This window comes from Marmota monax, unplaced genomic scaffold (genome assembly GCF_021218885.2).
Source record: "Marmota monax isolate L192 unplaced genomic scaffold, Marmota_monax_Labrador192_F-V1.1 WCK01_AAM20220418_F8-fsc00020, whole genome shotgun sequence".
Classification (NCBI taxonomy): Eukaryota; Metazoa; Chordata; class Mammalia; order Rodentia; family Sciuridae; genus Marmota; species Marmota monax.
Window position 1 is genome coordinate 20,127,858 of NW_026692912.1, and position 17,415 is coordinate 20,145,272.

At 44.6% G+C, this 17,415-nt stretch overlaps 2 protein-coding genes and 1 non-coding gene across 3 annotated transcripts; 1 reads left to right on the forward strand and 2 right to left on the reverse strand.

Moving 5' to 3' along the window:
• Nucleotides 1-4,945: 4,945 nt before the first annotated feature.
• Znf79 (zinc finger protein 79) lies at nucleotides 4,946-15,872 on the forward strand. Its single transcript, XM_046451361.2, has 4 exons — nucleotides 4,946-5,375; nucleotides 7,574-7,662; nucleotides 10,801-10,898; nucleotides 11,713-15,872. The coding sequence occupies exons 2-4, from the start codon at nucleotides 7,589-7,591 to the stop codon at nucleotides 12,837-12,839; spliced, it is 1,299 nt and encodes a 432-aa protein (XP_046307317.1). The 5' UTR covers nucleotides 4,946-5,375; nucleotides 7,574-7,588; the 3' UTR covers nucleotides 12,840-15,872.
• On the reverse strand, nucleotides 13,734-17,411 carry Rpl12 (ribosomal protein L12). The gene is made up of 7 exons (XM_046451362.2): nucleotides 17,280-17,411; nucleotides 16,791-16,864; nucleotides 15,747-15,845; nucleotides 15,289-15,370; nucleotides 14,702-14,788; nucleotides 13,974-14,086; nucleotides 13,734-13,815 (listed from the first exon to the last, which is right to left on the reverse strand). The coding sequence occupies exons 1-7, from the start codon at nucleotides 17,314-17,316 to the stop codon at nucleotides 13,810-13,812; spliced, it is 498 nt and encodes a 165-aa protein (XP_046307318.1). The 5' UTR covers nucleotides 17,317-17,411; the 3' UTR covers nucleotides 13,734-13,809.
• LOC124097548 (small nucleolar RNA SNORA65) lies at nucleotides 14,861-14,987 on the reverse strand. Its single transcript, XR_006853282.1, has one exon. It is a non-coding gene; the product is annotated as a small nucleolar RNA SNORA65 (small nucleolar RNA).
• Nucleotides 17,412-17,415: the final 4 nt, after the last annotated feature.

Consider the following 17,415-nt stretch of genomic DNA (forward strand, 5'->3'; position numbering starts at 1 on the left):
GAACCCAGTGTCTCACACATGCTAAGCAAGCGCTCTACCTCTGAACTACAACCCCAACTCTTGGCGATCATTTTTTTTAAATACCTTTATTTTTATTTGTTTCAATTTTTTTGTGGTGCTGAAGATCCAACCCAGTGCCGCACAGGTGCTAGGCGAGTGCTCTACTGCTGAGCCACACCTCAGCCCCTTGGTGATCATTTTAAATTCTATCTTATTCTATATGCCTTTTTTTCACAGCATCCTATGTTTTTCTTTTTAATAGAATTCCTTTTCTGAGGAAACATCTTTTCACGTTTGAAAATCAGATGGAGACGTTATTTATATAAAATTCAACAATTAGGCCAGATGGGATAGTGCACGCCTGTAATCCCTGCAGCTCGGGAGGCTGAGACTGGAAGGTCATGAGTTCAAAGCCAGCCTCAGCAATGTGAGGCGCTAAGCAACTCAGTGAGACCCTGTCTCTAAATAAAATACAAAATAGGGCTGGGGATGTGGCTCAGTGAAGGAATGTTCCTGAGTTCAATCCCTGGTGCCCCACCCCCCAAAAAGTTCAACAATTATATAATTTGATGATTTATGATGTTATAAGTTCTATAACTGCCACCAAACTCAAGATACAGGGATTTTTTTTATTTTTATTTTTTTTGATACTAGAGATTGAACTCAAAGGCACTTTACCACTGAGCCACATCCCCAGCCTTTTTATTGTTATATTTTGAGTCAGGCCTCACTAAGTTGCTGAGGCTCACCTTGAACTTCCACTGCTATAAACATTTGCATACAAATCTTTGTGTGGAGTGGAGTTGCTGGGCCTTAAGTTTGTGTTTAGCTATTTTAGAAGCTGCCAGGCTTTCCCAAAGTGGTTGTACCACTTTACATTCCCTCCAGCAGTGCATGAAAGTTCCAGTTGTTCCACATACTTGTCAACACTTGGCATTTGCTATTATGAATTAAACTACTTGCATATCTTAACTCTTGAAAGTCATCTGCTAGTCTCTGATTTCTTCTGAGATCAATGAGGTGGTGGTTCATCTTGGTCTGTCTCTTTAATGCTGCTGGTTTATCTCAAATATCTGGTGAGCTTAAATTGCTCATATTTAGAAATGAAGAGCTAGGAACTTAACTGCAGTAGCTGTATTAAGTACCCTCCTCCCTACCCATTTTGAGCTCTGATATTTATTTGCTCCCTTTTATACATTGACAGTGTCATTTTAGAGGGATTCCGCAGGGGAAAAAACAGGAGGTAAGAATATAGAAGTTCAGTCGACTGATTTGTTTACCATTGGCATCATGGCACCCTGCAAAGACAGGTGCTAAAATATCTTTTGAATGTAGATTATTTCATTTTTATAAATATATCAGAACTTAAGTCAAACCCATATTAAATGCAGAATTTAAATCAACTCTATATTGTTCCACATTCAGGTTGTTTCCAATTATCTGCTATTGATAATTCTTCTAGATATAGACAGATGAGAGAAAATAGAAGAAAAATGAGAGAGAGTTGAGAGGAAAAAAAAGAGCAATGATAGGTGAAATGGAGAGACGAGAGATGAAAGGTTGATAAATGAGAGATGAGATGATGGAGAGGAGATAGTGACAGGTGGCAGAGACAAAAGTGGAGGTGATAGTGATGGTGGAGATAAGGGAGATGATGAGAGTTGGAGACAGAAATGGTAGAACTAGAACAGACCTTGCCTAATTGAACAGAAATTTTCATAAGATAAAACTTTAGAGGTGTAACTGCTGGTCCTGGGGTACACACCACCAAAGCTATTGTTCTTTCTTTTTTTATTATTATTTTTTTTATTTTTGAGAGAGAGAGAAAGGAGAATTTTTTTAATATTTATTTTTGGCAGACACAACATCTTTGTTTGTATGTGGTGCTGAGGATCGAACCTGGGCCGCACGCATGCCAGGAGAGCGCGAAACCGCTTGAGCCACATCCCCAGCCCAGCTATTGTTCTTTCATGTTGGACTACATTGCCTGTGTCTCAGAGGGGTCTGCTCTACAAATCAGTTCTCAGTGAGTTGCACTAAAGGCCAGGGAGCAGGACAGGCTCAGCCACATAGGAGGTGTCTAATGAGTAGGACATCTCTTTTGCTTGATATACCAGACCACAAAGGGTTTAGGCAAGTGGTTTAACCTCATTCCTTCCTGAACTAGACTTTCTGCTCAGGTCACCCACCCTGCAAGATTCAGTCACCTTCCCTTCTTTGTCCTAGATAACTTATCCGATTGGATTCTCCAGTTTCAGCAAACTGGGGCTGTCAACAGACCAGGGGGAAGGCAGAGGCTCAGTCCCCCAGACTATCAAAGAGATGGTTAAATATGTAGGCAAGAAATATTGCATTGTGGATCAAAACCCCACCTTGGCCTCTTCCCTCTGTAATCCTAGGGCCAGACCAGGGCAGCAGAGGAAGGGCTGGAGGGTAAGAGTCAGTGTGCTTGTTCAAATTCTGGTTGTACTATTTACAGCCTGTGTGACATGGACAAGTCACTTAACCTCTGTAAGCATCAGTTAATTCATCTAAGATGGGCCTATTGATGCTACATCCCTCATGGGGTTCTTATGAGAATGAAAGGAGATAACTAAGTAAAGCACTTGGAAATGAGGATGGCAGAGAATAAGTGCCCAATCCATGCTAGCTGTTGTTACTGGTGAGGAGGTAAGGTGAGAATGGAAGGCTGTGGGGAAGGAAGAGCTGCATGTAAGGCCAATGTGAGATCCCCAGAGTGCCTCATAAAGGGACATTTGAAATCTTTACGCACTTTTTTCTCATATTCTATTTCCTACCCTGCCTTCTCGGCAACTCCTACCCACACCACCAGCATCCAATTATAGGTGCCAATGACTTGTGGGCCCACATGCTCTTTTGTAACCTTCCCATCAGAATATGAGTTAGGAGACCAAGAGCCAGACCCAGCAGTCAGTCCTGTATGGTTCCCTTAGGAGCCCAGGCCAGCACCATCAGAAACAGGATCACAGAGGAGAGGACTGATGGACATCCTGGGGCCAAGTATAGCAGAAGCTGTGATTTACCCAGCCCAGGGTAGAAATATGCACTGTCTACCAATGCCCATTACCCATTACTGCCTCTCCACTCCCACCCCCAGAATAACTCCCAGGTAAATCCTGGCTTCTACCAAAATGGAGGGTTGGAGTGCGCACCACCCCTCAGTGACCATGGGAGGAATTGCACCATCTAGAGCATGAAACTCTCTCCACCTTTCAGTGGCCATGGGTAGGATTGCAAGACAATGGCAGGAAATCTGCAGACTAGCAACCATTATGGAATTAGCACCTATTGTATCTTGTGGCCACTGGATGAGGTTTGATGCTGTCTCCACTGTGGCCTGAACAAAGACACAGCCTCCAGTTCCTACCAGGGCAGAGGCTACAGCTCCAAAGCTCATCCTGCCTTCTGAACAAAGCAAGAAGAGGGTGAGGCAGGCCGGGGCACAGATTATGGCTCTCAGACTGTTTCCAAACATGCTCCTCAGACACCCACAAAAGGCCTCGGGGAAGGGAAACCATCTCACCCTGAAGGATGCTTGAGAAGGGCTTAGGTCATCCTACACCTGAGTCTTCCTCAGCTAAGGGAGGAACTCAGTAGGGTCTGGTCTGACATCCTCTGCTGCAGCTATCACACTGCCTCAAGCGTGCATACATGCTGTCCATATATGGGCATTAGGATTCTATCAGTATATCAAAGGCCCACTATTAAAAGGCTTTCACTGGGAGATGGAGATGCCTCCCCTGACACCAGATGAAATGACCAAGACCCTTATTGGTCTTTAGGGAGCAACTTTGGGAGAAATGGGCCTAGGGAAGGTCAGTTGCTGAGCAATGACACAGGAAAGGTGTTGGTTTACACAGATGATGGTTCTATGCCTAGAGAATCTGCAGAGGCTTCAAAGGAAAGGTTTTGAGCCATGCCTCAACCGTAGAGGAGCAGGCCAGTACAGACCAGAAGGCAACAGAGGTGCCCAGGAAAGGGAACGCCAGGTAGAGAGGCATGACATGGCAGGCTGTGTGTTGTTTCTGCCCAATTTGACCCTCTTTTTTCCACTGTCCTTCATGGCTTCTCCTGGATTGGCTGGGCTGATACACAGCTGAGATGGCTCCACAAATAGCAGACTATTGAGAAAACATGAGGATCCCAGCCATTGGTGGGACTTTGGATACAGCAAAATAACGACAATCCCAAAGATGTCCTTGTCCTAGACCCTGAACCTACAAATCGGTTATGTTGCAAAAAGGAATTTGAGGTTGCAGATGAAATTAAGGTCGCCAACCAGATGATCTTAAAATTCTCCTCAGCTAGGGTCAGAGCATGCACAAAGATTTAATCCCCAGCCTCAGGGGGAAAAAAAATTATTCGGGTGGACACAGTATAACTAGGATGGTCCTTTAAAGCGGAAGCAGGTGACAAAAGAGAGAACCAGAGGTTGCTGACTTTGAAAAAGAGGCCTCAGGACGTCCACACTTGCTTCTGCTTTCCAGTAATTCATTCCCTTCTTCTTAAAGGCAACAGGATTAAGATGGAGTTGGTCATCGGAAAAATCGTTTGACAAATCCCCAACGGGCTTAGGAGGACACTCCATCCGGGCGCTGGGAAAGTCCTGACGGGGCAGACTATTCGGGAATCTCCTGAAACAGGGCCGACCAAACACTAGCGAATGTGCCTGAAATGACAAGACGTTCCCGCTCGCGGACAGATTCCTATACTTGGGGGGTTCCAGGACACCGCCCCGTGGAGGGTTGCCCTGTTCAGACTGAAGGGCCCTTTCCTTGATCCTTCTCAGACTTTAAGTTCGGCTTAAGACGGCCATGAAGGAGGCTGGAGATGGGCCCAGAGCCGACGCACCACCACCACCAAGGGCACGTCGCCCTGCGTCTGCGCCACACCGCCGTTCCCAGAATCCTCGACAGCCAACCCGCTTCCTGTCCCAGAGTCCCCTTGAACTGGATGCCCGTGCACCTGAGGGATGTGCAACATAAAAGCATTCTGGGTGGTGGATTCTGGGAGCAAGGACAGGCGGAAGACGGTCTGGGAAGGAGGCAGTGCGGGTCACATATTTGGCGTCTGGGGAGAGGAAAGGTTTGGCCAGGAATAGCGCCTGGCGGAGACTTCTGGGAAATGGAGTCCAGTGGCGGGGTGGGGAGCATATCGCATGACCGGAAGTGCTGCTGGTCAGGCTTGTCGCCAAGGAGCTCTAGCGTCTGCAGCGCTGGTGTCCAGGGTTCCTGAGCTCGGACGGGTAGCCGGTTGTAGGTTGCTTGTCGTTTTCTCACTTGCAGTGACGCTGACACCAGGGAATTGCTGGCAGCCGGTGGCGCGAGGAGGGACCAGTATGCTGGAGGAAGGAGGTGAGGGGGAGTGGTGGAGGGACGATTTGCAGATCCAGCCTCCTGTTCCAGTTTGCCCACTAATGCTGCTTTGTGGCCCGGACCAGACCCTGGTTGTCTTTTCCACTAGCGGTTGGAAACTTGTCCTTTTCTTAGTCAAATAGGTTCGAGGATCACTGTCCTGGATGATCGCTTGAGTGTCTACCTATAACCAATGCCAGGGAAAAGTGGGTTCCTGGGAAGGAAAATGAGACGTACCCAGGTGGTTTCTTGGGGTTTTGATGTCATATCTAAGAAATCATTGCCTTTTCTGAGGTCAGAAAGATTTAATTCTTGTTTTCTTCTAGGAGTTTTAGCTCCTTAGGTCTTTGATATATTTTGAGTTACTTTTGTATACGATGTGAGATAAGACTCCAAATTCGTTCTTTTGCATCCTCCAGCCTCAACCTCCTGAGTAGCTGGATTACAGGTGTGCTTCGCCATGCCCACTAAGGGTTTTCTTTAAAAATGACTATTCTTTCTCTATTTAATTTCTTGTTATCCTTGTCAAAAAGTAGTTGCCCATAAACATGATTTTATTTCTGGACTTTCAAGTCTATTCCAGTGATCTGAATATCAGTCAGCCCTATGCCACTACACAGTTTTGATAACTGTTGTTTGAAGCAAGTTGAGAAGTATGAATCCTCTAACTTCATCCCCCCACTCCTCTTTGTCCTTTGCATTTCCATGTGCATTCTAAGGTCAGCTTGTTAATTTCTGTTAAAAGTGCCAGCTGGAATTTTGATAGTAATTGCATTGACTCTGTTGATAATTCGGGGATTATTGCCATCTCAACAATATACTGTTTTCCAATACATGAATATAGGATTTTTTCCATTTATTTAGGTCTTCTATAATTTCAACATGTTTTAGTTTTCAGTGCATAAATCTTGTACTTCATTTGTTAAATTCATTCCCAGGTACTTTATTTTTTTGATGATATTATAAATGAAATTGTTTTGGTTTCATTGCTAATTTGTAGACATGTAACTGATTTTGTGTATTTATCATGCTGCTTGCAATCTCGCTAAATTTGTTTAATAGCTATAATTATTCATGTGTCAAGATTTTCTGTATACAAAATCATGTCATCTGCAAATAGAGATTTTTTTACTTCTTCCTTCCAATCCTGACATCTTTCCTTTTCTTGCTTAAGTGCCTTGGCTAGAACCTACGTTGAACAAAAATGGTGAGAGCAGACATCTTATTTATTATTTTCAGTGCTAGGGATTGAACCCTGGGCCTTGTGCATGTGAGGCAAGCACTCTTCCAACTGAGCTATATCCCCAGCTCCTTTGTTTTATTTCTTATCTTAAGGGGGGGAAAGTTTCCATCTCTCACCATTAAGTATGAGGTTAATGGTACATTTCATCATCAAATTAAGGAAGTTCTCTTCTATTTAAGTTTTTTGGTGAACACAATATCTTTATTCTACATTTATATGGTGCTGAGGATCGAACCCACTGCCTCATGCATGCTAAGCGAGCCACAAACCCCAACCTTCTGTTAAGTGTTTTTTTTAATCATGAAAGGATAAGGATGATGATGATTTTGAAATGTTAGGGATCAAACTCAGGGATTAGTGCATGCTAGTCAGGCACTCTACTACTGAGCTACAGCCCCAGCCCTACTATTTGATTTTTTAAAGTGGCTTTTTCTGTGTCCAATGAGATGATCCATGTTAGGTTTTTTTTCTTTGCTCTATCTATATGGTGTGTGGATTGTTTTTTGTATGTTGAATTAACCTTACATTCCAGGAACAGACCCCATTAGTCATTCATTACCTCTTCTTTTAAGCAAAAGGTAATATTTATAAACTGCATACTTAGCTGGTAGGCATCATGCCAGCTGCTTAACTGTGTATTTAATTCTCAAAAACTTTATAATATCATCTCCATTTTACAGATGAGAGAAATGAGACTTATATCTTAAGTGATTTGCACTCTGCTGGTGAGTGGTGAATCTTAGTTAAGAATCTATTACAGTCTAATACCTCCCAACACCTGTTGGCATTGATGGAGTTAGGTAGGAACAGGAAAATTCCCGTCCCACTGCAGATCTACAGATTCATCTCAGGCACCCTGGTACCAGCTCTGGCTTTCAAATCCCCTCTTTATAGGAGAATTGGTAACTTCATAATATGCAAACTTTGTCTCCTTGATTTCATTCTCTTCCTCTAGCACCACCTTTTCCAAATGCTGCACTTCCCTCAGAGGAAAGAGCAGGAGAGAACAGAATGGCTGTTGGTCTCTTCGCAGCTGGGCCCCAGGTAAGTTGGGAATTGAGAGGCAGCCCTTTTTTCCTTAACATTCTTGGTGAAATTGGCTTGGGTTTTTTGGTTTTATTTTTCATCCTCTAATTACAAAAGTAATTCTCTGAAGAAAATTTGGATAATACAGAAAACACAAAAAAACTAAAAAATATCTTTACTTCTACACAGAAACAGCAGTAACAATTTGATTTGTGGCCTGCCTCTCATTCTTCCTTTTTCTATATTTTCCCAAATTGGGTGGGTTCAATCCCTAGTTTAAATATATATGAATATTTAATTTCTTCTGCTTTCTTCAGATTTTACAATTCACTTTAATTTCTTGAATTGAAACCTTACTCCATTTTCTTCCTTACTCATTTACATAGAAAATTTTGGGCTAAAAGCTGGGCATGGTGATGCACATCTATAATTCCAGCTGACTCAGGTCAGGAGGCCAAGGCAGGAAGATTTTAAGGTCAAGGCCAGCCTCAGCAATGCTAACAAAATCATCCCAAAATAATAAAAAGGGCTAATGATGTAACTCAGTGGTAGAGTGTCCTGGGGTTCATTTCCCAGAACCAGAAAAGGAAAGGAAAAAAAAAGTTTTAGACTGTGGGTTTCATTTTTTTTTTTTTTTTAGTATTCCAAAACTATTACTTTGATATTTGCCCATTCACAGCTGGTCTGCTTCATGAGGATGGATACCATGACTTGTTCAACACAAAATGCCACTGTAGTCTGATTGCAGGGTATGGGGTGTGATAGCTCTGTCTGCTCAGCCTTATTAAACTGCTCAGCTCTGATTTTGTTGTACATTCTTCATTTTGGATTAACTAAGACATTTTAATATCTTAAAGCTGTTATATATTTTAAATTTCTTCTTGTACTTTGTATAATTTTTCTTCTTGTATAGTATGTACTATGTGGCTCCTGGCATTTATATATTTATAATAGGTTTTACTCTTTACTTTTTTAATACTTTTATTTATTTTTATGTGGTGTTGAGGATCGAACCCGGGGCCTCACACATGCTAGGCGAGTGCTGTACTGCTGAGCCACAACCCAGCCCCTAGATTTTACTTTCTTGATTATTAAAGTGGCCCTAATAGTCTAAATATGTCATAGTTTTTAAAAATGACTCTGTTCATTCCATTTAACTCATTTCTGCGTAGGATGGATTGGAAAGGCAGGTAAAACTGGAGGTCAGGAGACTAGCGATAATCTGGAAAATGATGCTGGCTTACAAGGCAGTGACAGTGAGACGGAAGGATGGCCAGGTTTCTGGCATGACCAGGCAATGAAAGAAGGTCCCATCCCCAAACTGAGAATAGACAAGGAAAAGTAGTTAAAGGTGTGAGATTCCTGTGCAACCTGGCCAGGATAGTTGCTGCCTGTTTTCCTATGGGACAAAACACCTGCACCTAGACATCTTGCGGCCACCTTAAATCCTGTGGGCCCTGAACAAACTAGTTAATTTGCTCACAAGCTACTTTGGTCCGTGTTTCTTCTCTTTCTAGTTTCCCAATATCTTTGACTTCTCCTGGATCTTCTCCCACACCATTTCCTTGCCACGCATCTAGTCCCTCTATTTGAGCAGAACCCTCTCTCAACTTGATGTTGACAGCTGTAGTTCCTAACCTCTCATTTCCATCTTAAGGTGCATCTTGACTTCTACTGGCTCCCTATTGACTATAGGATAAAACTGCCATGTCTGTCAGGTCATTTCAAACTTTTAATTAAGCCCCACCACCACCACCACCACCTGTTGCTTCTCAACACACAAGAACCTTCTCAGCACGGGGCCTTTGCTCCTGGTGCTCCCCCTGCCCTGACTAGCCTTCTCTTACCCCAGCTTGATGTGGCCTTCTATAGATCTCCTTGATTGTCTTTCATCTCCTCTTCTTGCAACCAGTTCCCCTTTTATTCTTTTGACCACATAGAAGCCTGGCTCTCCTACTGTGCTGGGTAATATCTGAATTCACAGGAATGTTTGTTCAAAGTTCTGAGAATTCAGCTCTCATATTTCCTTGATAATTTACACCTGATTATTCACTATTATGAATGCACATTTTACTTTCATTTTTTTCTGTATTGTCTCTTCCTGGCACCTATATTTTTGTGTGTAATTTCTTCTAATACACTTGTTAACTTTTCATATATAAAAAAATCTATCAAGATGATAATTTGTATGGAGACAGTAGGGTTTTTGTTTTGTGTGCCAGAAGCCATTACAGTGTTAGGCAGATGATAGGTACACTTTCAGACTCTTTTCCAGCCTCCGTGCCCACCCCCCTTACTGTCTTTTGCCTCCACTCAAGATCCAAAGGCCACCAGTAAGAAGGAATTTGCTTTTTGTTTCAGGATCCACAGCTCTAGTAGTGTTTTACCAGGAGGGATGGAGACACACATTCCCTGCTGGGGAAAGGTTCAAGGGGGAAAGGGAAACCAGCAAAGTCCAGAAACCTGGTCCTGCTGGCCAAAGAAACCACTTCTTTTGAGAGAATCAGCTCAATTTTTTTTAATAGTACCAGGGATTGAACCCAGGGGGCACTTAACCACTGAGCTGCATGCCCAGCCTTGTTGCTCTGTTGTACATGGACACAATACTTTTGTTTAGTTGTATGTGGTACTAAGGATTAAACCCAAAGCCTCACACATGCTAAGCAAGAGTTCTACCACTGAGCTACAACCCCAGCCGCGCCCCCCCCCCCAGCCTTTTAAAATATTTTATTTAGAGACAAGAGTCTTGAACTTACAATCCTCCTGCCTCAGCCTCCTGAGCCACTGGGATTACAGGTATGCACTGTTCTGGAAAGTTGTGGCACTTTTCTTCTCAGTGTATAGAGGCCTGTAGGCCCAGCCGATCTGTGTTCAGTCTGTGCCCATCTTCCAGATAGAGTGTTTGATGGGTTTAGCTCCCTAGCTCCATGCCACCTTCCATCGTTTTCTTTAATTCCTGATGGAAATGCTTTACTAAGACCCAGGCACCACATCTTACTGATGTATCTCCTCGTTCCTGTACTGTGGAGCCAATGCTCAACGTATATATTGGTGTGATGAAATGAACCACCTAAGTAGCCTGTGTCTTCTCCCGGGAATTCTGGGTGACTATACTTAGTACAAATCTTCGTGTTTGGGTTTTCCTCCCTTGACTAGGACTTCCAGTTTTCCAACCTGGCATGAACTCCCAGTTAGAACAAAGGGAAAGCCCGTGGGAGTGCTGAAGGGAGAAGACCCAAGAAGCACTTGTCCAGGTAAGTGAGCAGACACCAACCAGTTAAGTCTTAGAGCCAGAGGACCTCAGAAACATACATTAATGTCAACCCTGCAAGGTGTTATGCCCATTTCACAGATGAGCATTAAGATAGGTTAACTCTCTGGAAGGGTACACCTCCTTGTTGGTGGGGAACAGGAGTCATCTTTGTTGGCCTGGCATGGTGCATCTTGAGGTGCACCTTCAGCCACTGTGGTACATGAGACAGCCCGTTGTGCTGCACCTTTACCAACCTTCTAGCATTAACCATCTTTGGAAATCCAGCTGACTTAGTAAGGTAAGAAAAAAAAATCATCTTACTCAACATTGGTCATCAGTTTTTTAAAGTAAATTTGGTAAGCAGGTTGTCCAAAACCAACTTGAGAATTTTGAAAACCAGGGCTGCTGTTGTGGCTCAGTGTTAGAGCACTTGCCTAGCATGTGTGAGGCACTGGGTTCAATCCTCAGCACCACATAAAAATAAAAAAGTCTAACAAAACTAATAAAAATATTTTTAAAAAAAGAATTTTGAGAACCAGAGATCGCATGAGACAGCAAGAGGAGCCTCAGAAATGGGAGATACACACATGTGGGGCAGGAGTGGGGGTCCACTTTTGCCCCTTGGCAGTTTAGGAAGAGGTAAAGGGTGCTGTGGCAGCTAACGGCCAACCTGTTATCTTAACAAGTTAGAGCAAATATACTGGGCAAAAAGAAGGGTCTGAGGAACTATTTATGCAATAGCCTGGCCAGACTCCTTCAGCCTATTGGATTTGTTCCACTAAGAGAATACAGGATACCTGCTTTTCTAATTTCAGACTGGGAAACTGTCCCTGAACTGCCAGGGCAAGCCCTTTCTGAAGAGTCATGCCAAGGCATGTGTGAGCAGAGGAAGAGCTTCAGTCTAAGACCAGTCCTGTCTCTACAACACAGAGTTCCTGCAGGAGTGAGGCCTTGTGAACCTGAAACCTGTTCTAAGAGCTTTCAGAATTCAGAAAAAATTCAGCCTCAGAGAGTAAAGCCATTCACATGTCATGAGTGTGGCAAAGCCTTCAGCTACTGTTCTTCCCTTTCTCAGCATCAGAAGAGCCACACTGGGGAGAAGCCCTATGAGTGCACTGAGTGTGGGAAGGCCTTCAGCCAGAGCTCCTCGCTTATTCAGCACCAGAGGATTCACACTGGAGAGAGACCCTACAAATGCACTGAATGTGGGCGAGCTTTCAGCCAGAATGCAAACCTCACCAAACACCAGCGCACTCACACCGGAGAAAAGCCCTACAAGTGTAGTCAGTGTGAGAAAGCCTTCAGCGACTGTTCAGCCCTTGTTCAGCATCAGCGAATCCACACTGGAGAGAAACCCTATGAATGCAGTGACTGTGGAAAGGCCTTCCGCCACAGTGCAAACCTCACCAATCACCAGAGGACTCACACTGGGGAGAGGCCCTATGAGTGCAGCGAGTGTGGAAAGGCCTTCAGCTACTGTGCAGCTTTTATTCAGCACCAGAGGATCCACACAGGAGAGAAGCCTTACAAGTGTGCTGCATGTGGGAAGTCCTTCAGCCAGAGTGCAAACCTCACCAACCACCAGAGGATTCACACTGGAGAGAAACCCTACAAGTGCAGTGAGTGTGGAAAGGCCTTTAGCCAAAGTACAAATCTTATAATCCACCAGAAGACCCACACTGGAGAGAAACCATATAAATGCAATCAGTGTGGGAAACTCTTCAGTGAGAGCTCAGCCCTTATTCGACATCACATAATTCACACCGGAGAAAAACCATATGAGTGCAGTAAGTGTGGAAAAGCATTTAACCAGAGTTCATCCCTTAGTCAACATCAGAGAATTCACAGTGGTGTAAAGCCCTATGAATGCAGTGTGTGCAGGAAGGCCTTCAGGTGTAGCTCAGCTTTTGTCAGACACCAGAGACTCCATGTTGCAGAGTAACTGGGAGCAATGATCAAGGGAACCCCAGATGCTCCAACTCAACTCAGCATCCAAGTCAGGTGCATAGGTGAGCTCAGATAAATACTGTCAATTTAAGCATCTGGAGACATCTCGCACTTTAATCTGTAGCCCAGAGAAGAGACACAGAAACACCCTGAATATCCAATTCTTACGTGTTGTAAGTAAAAGCTTAAGCTCAAGAGCTTGCTAACAATTTCAGTCTTTAGTAAGCATCAAGAATCTAAAGCACTCACAGCCTGGGGGCACTCGCCTATAATCCCAGTTGCCCAGGAGGCTGAGGCAGGAGGATCCTGTGGTTAAAGCTAACCTCAGCAACAGTGAGGCACTCAACAACTCGGCCAGACCCTATATCAAAATATAAATAGGGCTTAGTATGTGGCTCACTGGTTGAGTACACTTGTTCATTCCCCAGTACCCAAAACAAAACACCCAATAGTCCAAATTCTTTCAGGCAAAATGAACAAATCAACGAAAAACTTGTTTTCTTCTATCAAAGTATTTTTGGCAATGCTCATTTCTTCTGGAAATAGAATGGCTGCAAAAGAACCAAGAAGTATTGGCCAGATACCAAGTCCTATCCAGTTTAGGGTAGCAAATGTGGATGAGGAAAGGGATTCCATTATCAATCATCCAGTACCAAACAGGGAGAATTACTTCCTAATGCTGAAAGACAGGCCCAGAATCCACCTTTCCACTGGAGGCAGCTATCCAAGATAGGGTGAAATGACCCATAGAGAAAAATCAAGTCCTCGGAGCAATTATTTCCAAACCTCATTTGTTGGTGCCTAGAAAAAGCTGCCTAGCTGCAGTTTGTCCCAGTGTCAAGTGTTAGGTTAAGGGGATGATAGGCGCTCATTCAAGGATGCAGCCCACTGGTTGTCAGATGATCCTTTATTAAAATATTCTCCCATGTACTTAACTGTGGAAAAGAAATTTTCCCATGTACTTCTTAACTCTGTGGGAAAGAAAATAGAAGCTCTATCAGTGAAAGGGGAGTTAAAAGACCCTCCCCTTAGCCCTACACTAATACCTTTATGAACACATTAGCCGCTCCCCCTCCAGCTTTCACCCCTCTATTATAACCCAAGTGAAATGGATGCAGAAATCACTTACAGCTGGACACTCCACTGCACCACTATTGATGTCATCTATGATGTCATGAGGGTGGCGGCCATCAACATTACAACCCACAGACTGGGCAGTCCCCAGAATCTCCTTAATGGTTCCTACAATTAGGAAAAATGTGTTTGGTTATGTGTATAACTCAGTAGTAGAGCTCTTGCCTAGAACGCACGAGGTCCTGTGTTCAATCCCCACTACAGCAAAAAACAGGAAAACCCCAACCCATTTCTATAGTACAAGACTTGGAACTTCATAAACCTTAAATAGAGTCTCTACTGGATCTCTAAATGCTCAGCTCAGGACCTAAGCAGTTCTTTCATCCCCAGAAAACACCATACCCCAACCTTGAAACTTATCAACTTCAGTAGCCCTTATGTACAACACCTATAACACCTTAATGAGTACTCATTTGGGCTGCCCATATACTAAAATTTGAACAGAGATTAATTAGCACAGCCTTTTCACAAAAATGACATGCAGATTTGTGAAGCATTCCAAATTTAAGGGAAAGGAATGCAGTGTTCACCTTTGCTCAACAGACTTCCTTCAATACACAAAACCTTAAATTGAGCAAAGCTATCATTAAGTGATATTTGTTGTATAGGTGTCCTAAATGCAGGATGGCAGAACATGAGTTAAGTGCCCTCAAAGTGGCAAGAATGCTAACCACTCACTGAAAACATTCAAATTTACGAGATAACACGTTGTCTTGCTCTTACCAGAAAGTTCTCTAGCTAAAGATCGGTGACGCATCTGTCGGGCAATGTTGACAATTTCATCAAAAGTGATATTTCCACTGTGTTTAACTGCAGGAAGAAAAAAAAAAAGCTTTGTGACAGTCTGAGGCCAAAGGGACTGTATGTCCTCCACTATTTGCAGGCTGTTCCCATGCTTTCGGCACAGAGTCATCCACATGAAGAATAACCCTGTTTCCTTAGCTGGGGTTTACTGTCAGCTCACCACTGGACTGCACCAGCCCACAAACTGGTCAGGTGCAGTGGCGGGTGGCTAAAGACAAAACCAAGTCTTCACCAATCTGCCATGGACAGACTTCCTGTTAAGGGATTAAAAGCATAGCTAAAATCATTGGTTAAGTGTCCAGTGCATCAGCCAGCCACATGTTCTCAGATGCCTAAACCCAAGGGACCTTCCCCACTGGGGAAAGCAAATCTAGTACTTTTTGGTACTGCCTGGCTCTCACAATGCTGACCAAATCATCAATCCCCACACCAACCCTGGTTTCATTAAAGAAAAAACATTAGGTATATAACATAAAAAACTGCAAACTAATGTACAGCCAACTTACTGTTTTTCTGTTTCTTTCTGTCTCTTGGTGGCTCCTTGAGGGCTTTTATGATCAGGGCAGAGGCAGAAGGTACCACTTCAATCTGCAGAAGAGATTCTTGATGTAAACAAACCCTAACCCCACCTCCAAAGAGTACTACCACTGTATGACAACCAACACTGCCCTCAAGAGACCATGGGCCAGACACTAGGTTCCTGTACGTATAAGTTATACATGTATGTATGATTCATATGTATTAAAACACATTCCTGTGTGGGAAATGTTATGTGATTTACCCAGTGTCACATGGGTTGAATCTGGGCCCAAAGTCTTTCTTTGCCTTATTGTCCATGCTTTTAACAAAGTCTTCCCACAAGGACCAAAATTGTTTAGTTCACCAATGGTGAAACCCTCCTATCCAGGATTCCAGGGGGTTGTTACCTCTACCCTCCTTCAAACCAAGCACAAGAAGTAAATACCTGGGCCTGTCTGTTCTGAATAGTCAGTTTCACTGTAATCCTCAGACCCTTCCAATCACCAGTTGCTTTGGCAATGTCATCACCAACCTTTTTGGGAGACTGTAGAAATAAAAGTATATAATCAAACTGTGCTCAAAGCTGAACCACAGCCCTAAAACCTGCCCAGTACTACTCTCCTGCCAACACCAAAGTTTCCGTATCCTAGGGACCCATTTTCTTTTTGGTACTGGGGATTTAAACCTGGGGCGCTTTAGTGTGAATTATGCCCCCCAGTCCTTTTAGAGATAGGAACTCGCTAAATTGCTGAGGCTGGTCTCAAACTTGAGATCCTCCTGCCTCAGGCTCCAGAGTAGCTTGTGATTACAGACAGGCCTGTGCCATCATGGCTGGCTACCTAAGCAGCTTTAATTAATACTAGGTTCCAATGCCTGGCCATGATGAGGGCGAGGATCACTGAATTCGCTACTTAGTTTGCCTAAATGGGATGGTTGTCCCATAAGTGCCGACTGAGCAAAGAGCCAAGGAAGTTTAACAAGACACCAGTTAAAATGAAGGGGGAAAAGTGTTTGGTGCAAGGGATCTGTCTGAGAAATACAGACCTAATAATATTCAGAGATAGGTCAATTCAATACAAGCAAAGTATAAAACTGGGGGGGGGGTACAGCTCAGTTGGGAGAGTGCTTGCCTTACATGCATAAGCTCTGGGTTCAATCCCCAGCACCACACACAAAAAATAGGTACATTAAGTCATGATAACAAGGTTGAGTTGGAAATACAGCCCACTGTGTTCATCAAGAACACCCACACAATACTTACGTTCCCCTAACCACACTGCCCTATGTCACTAAGCCCTGGCTCCTAGCTCCCATCCCTCACAAACACCAAAGGCAGCAGCTGAGACACGTGGAATGTCACAATTTCAAGATATGGGTCCCATTTTTCACACATGACCTTTTTACAGTAGCTAGTTCCAGTACAACAGCTCAGGTCTAGTCCTGTTTGCACAAACCAGGGCTTGCTCTGTCCCTCGCGGGGATGACTTACCAGACCCAGGGGGCCGATCTTGGGGGCCAGGGCAGACGTAGCGCCGACCTCGCCGCCGGTGCACCTCAGGTACACTGGGAGAAAGAAGAATTAGCGCCTCTGCGGAGCGGGCCCGAGGAACAGCCCTCATCCCGTCTTTACTGGCAGCACCACGATCCTGAGCGCGGGCAAGACAGGCACCCCTCCTCCCTCGGGCGTGGACAGCGCCGAGCCCCCGCCGCTGACACTACCAGCGGGGGGGGGGGGGGCAGAACGCCCGGGGGCCAGCCTTACCCTAAGGCATGCGGGCTGCAAGGCCGCCAAAGGTCGTCCGCTCCTCCCTCCCCATCTACACGTGGGGAAGCTGAGGCCCAGACCGGGAGAGAGACCCGTTAGGGCCGCACAGCGCCAGAAGGCCCGAGAGACCAGCACGGGAAAAGCACGCGGCGCCCAGGGCCGAGGGGAGAAAGAAGGCGCCTTCGCAGCCCCGGCTGCAGCTAGGGCACGCACCAACTTTGATTTCATTGGGGTCGAACTTGGGCGGCATGGTGGAGGCGGCTGGTGTCGGATGAACCCGGATTCGGGACGACCGAAGAGAGTTGCACCTTGACCTCCTCCAAGCCGAAAGGCCGGAAACCCTGCTGCC

Bases quoted from the DNA above. Each gene is read 5' to 3' on its own strand.
- Rpl12 (XM_046451362.2), bottom strand. From the start codon at position 17,316: ATGCCGCCCAAGTTCGACCCCAATGAAATCAAAGTTG. The intron at 16,865-17,279 runs GTGCGTGCCCTA...TCTTTCTCCCAG, and splicing joins CCCCAATGAAATCAAAGTTG to TGTACCTGAGGTGCACCGGC. The intron at 14,789-15,288 runs GTAAGTTGGCTG...TTCTTCCTGCAG, and splicing joins CAGAAAGAAACAGAAAAACA to TTAAACACAGTGGAAATATC.
- Znf79 (XM_046451361.2), top strand. From the start codon at position 7,589: ATGCTGCACTTCCCTCAGAGGAAAGAGCAGGAGAGAACAGAATGGCTG. The intron at 7,663-10,800 runs GTAAGTTGGGAA...TCCCTTGACTAG, and splicing joins TCTTCGCAGCTGGGCCCCAG to GACTTCCAGTTTTCCAACCT. The intron at 10,899-11,712 runs GTAAGTGAGCAG...TTCTAATTTCAG, and splicing joins CCCAAGAAGCACTTGTCCAG to ACTGGGAAACTGTCCCTGAA.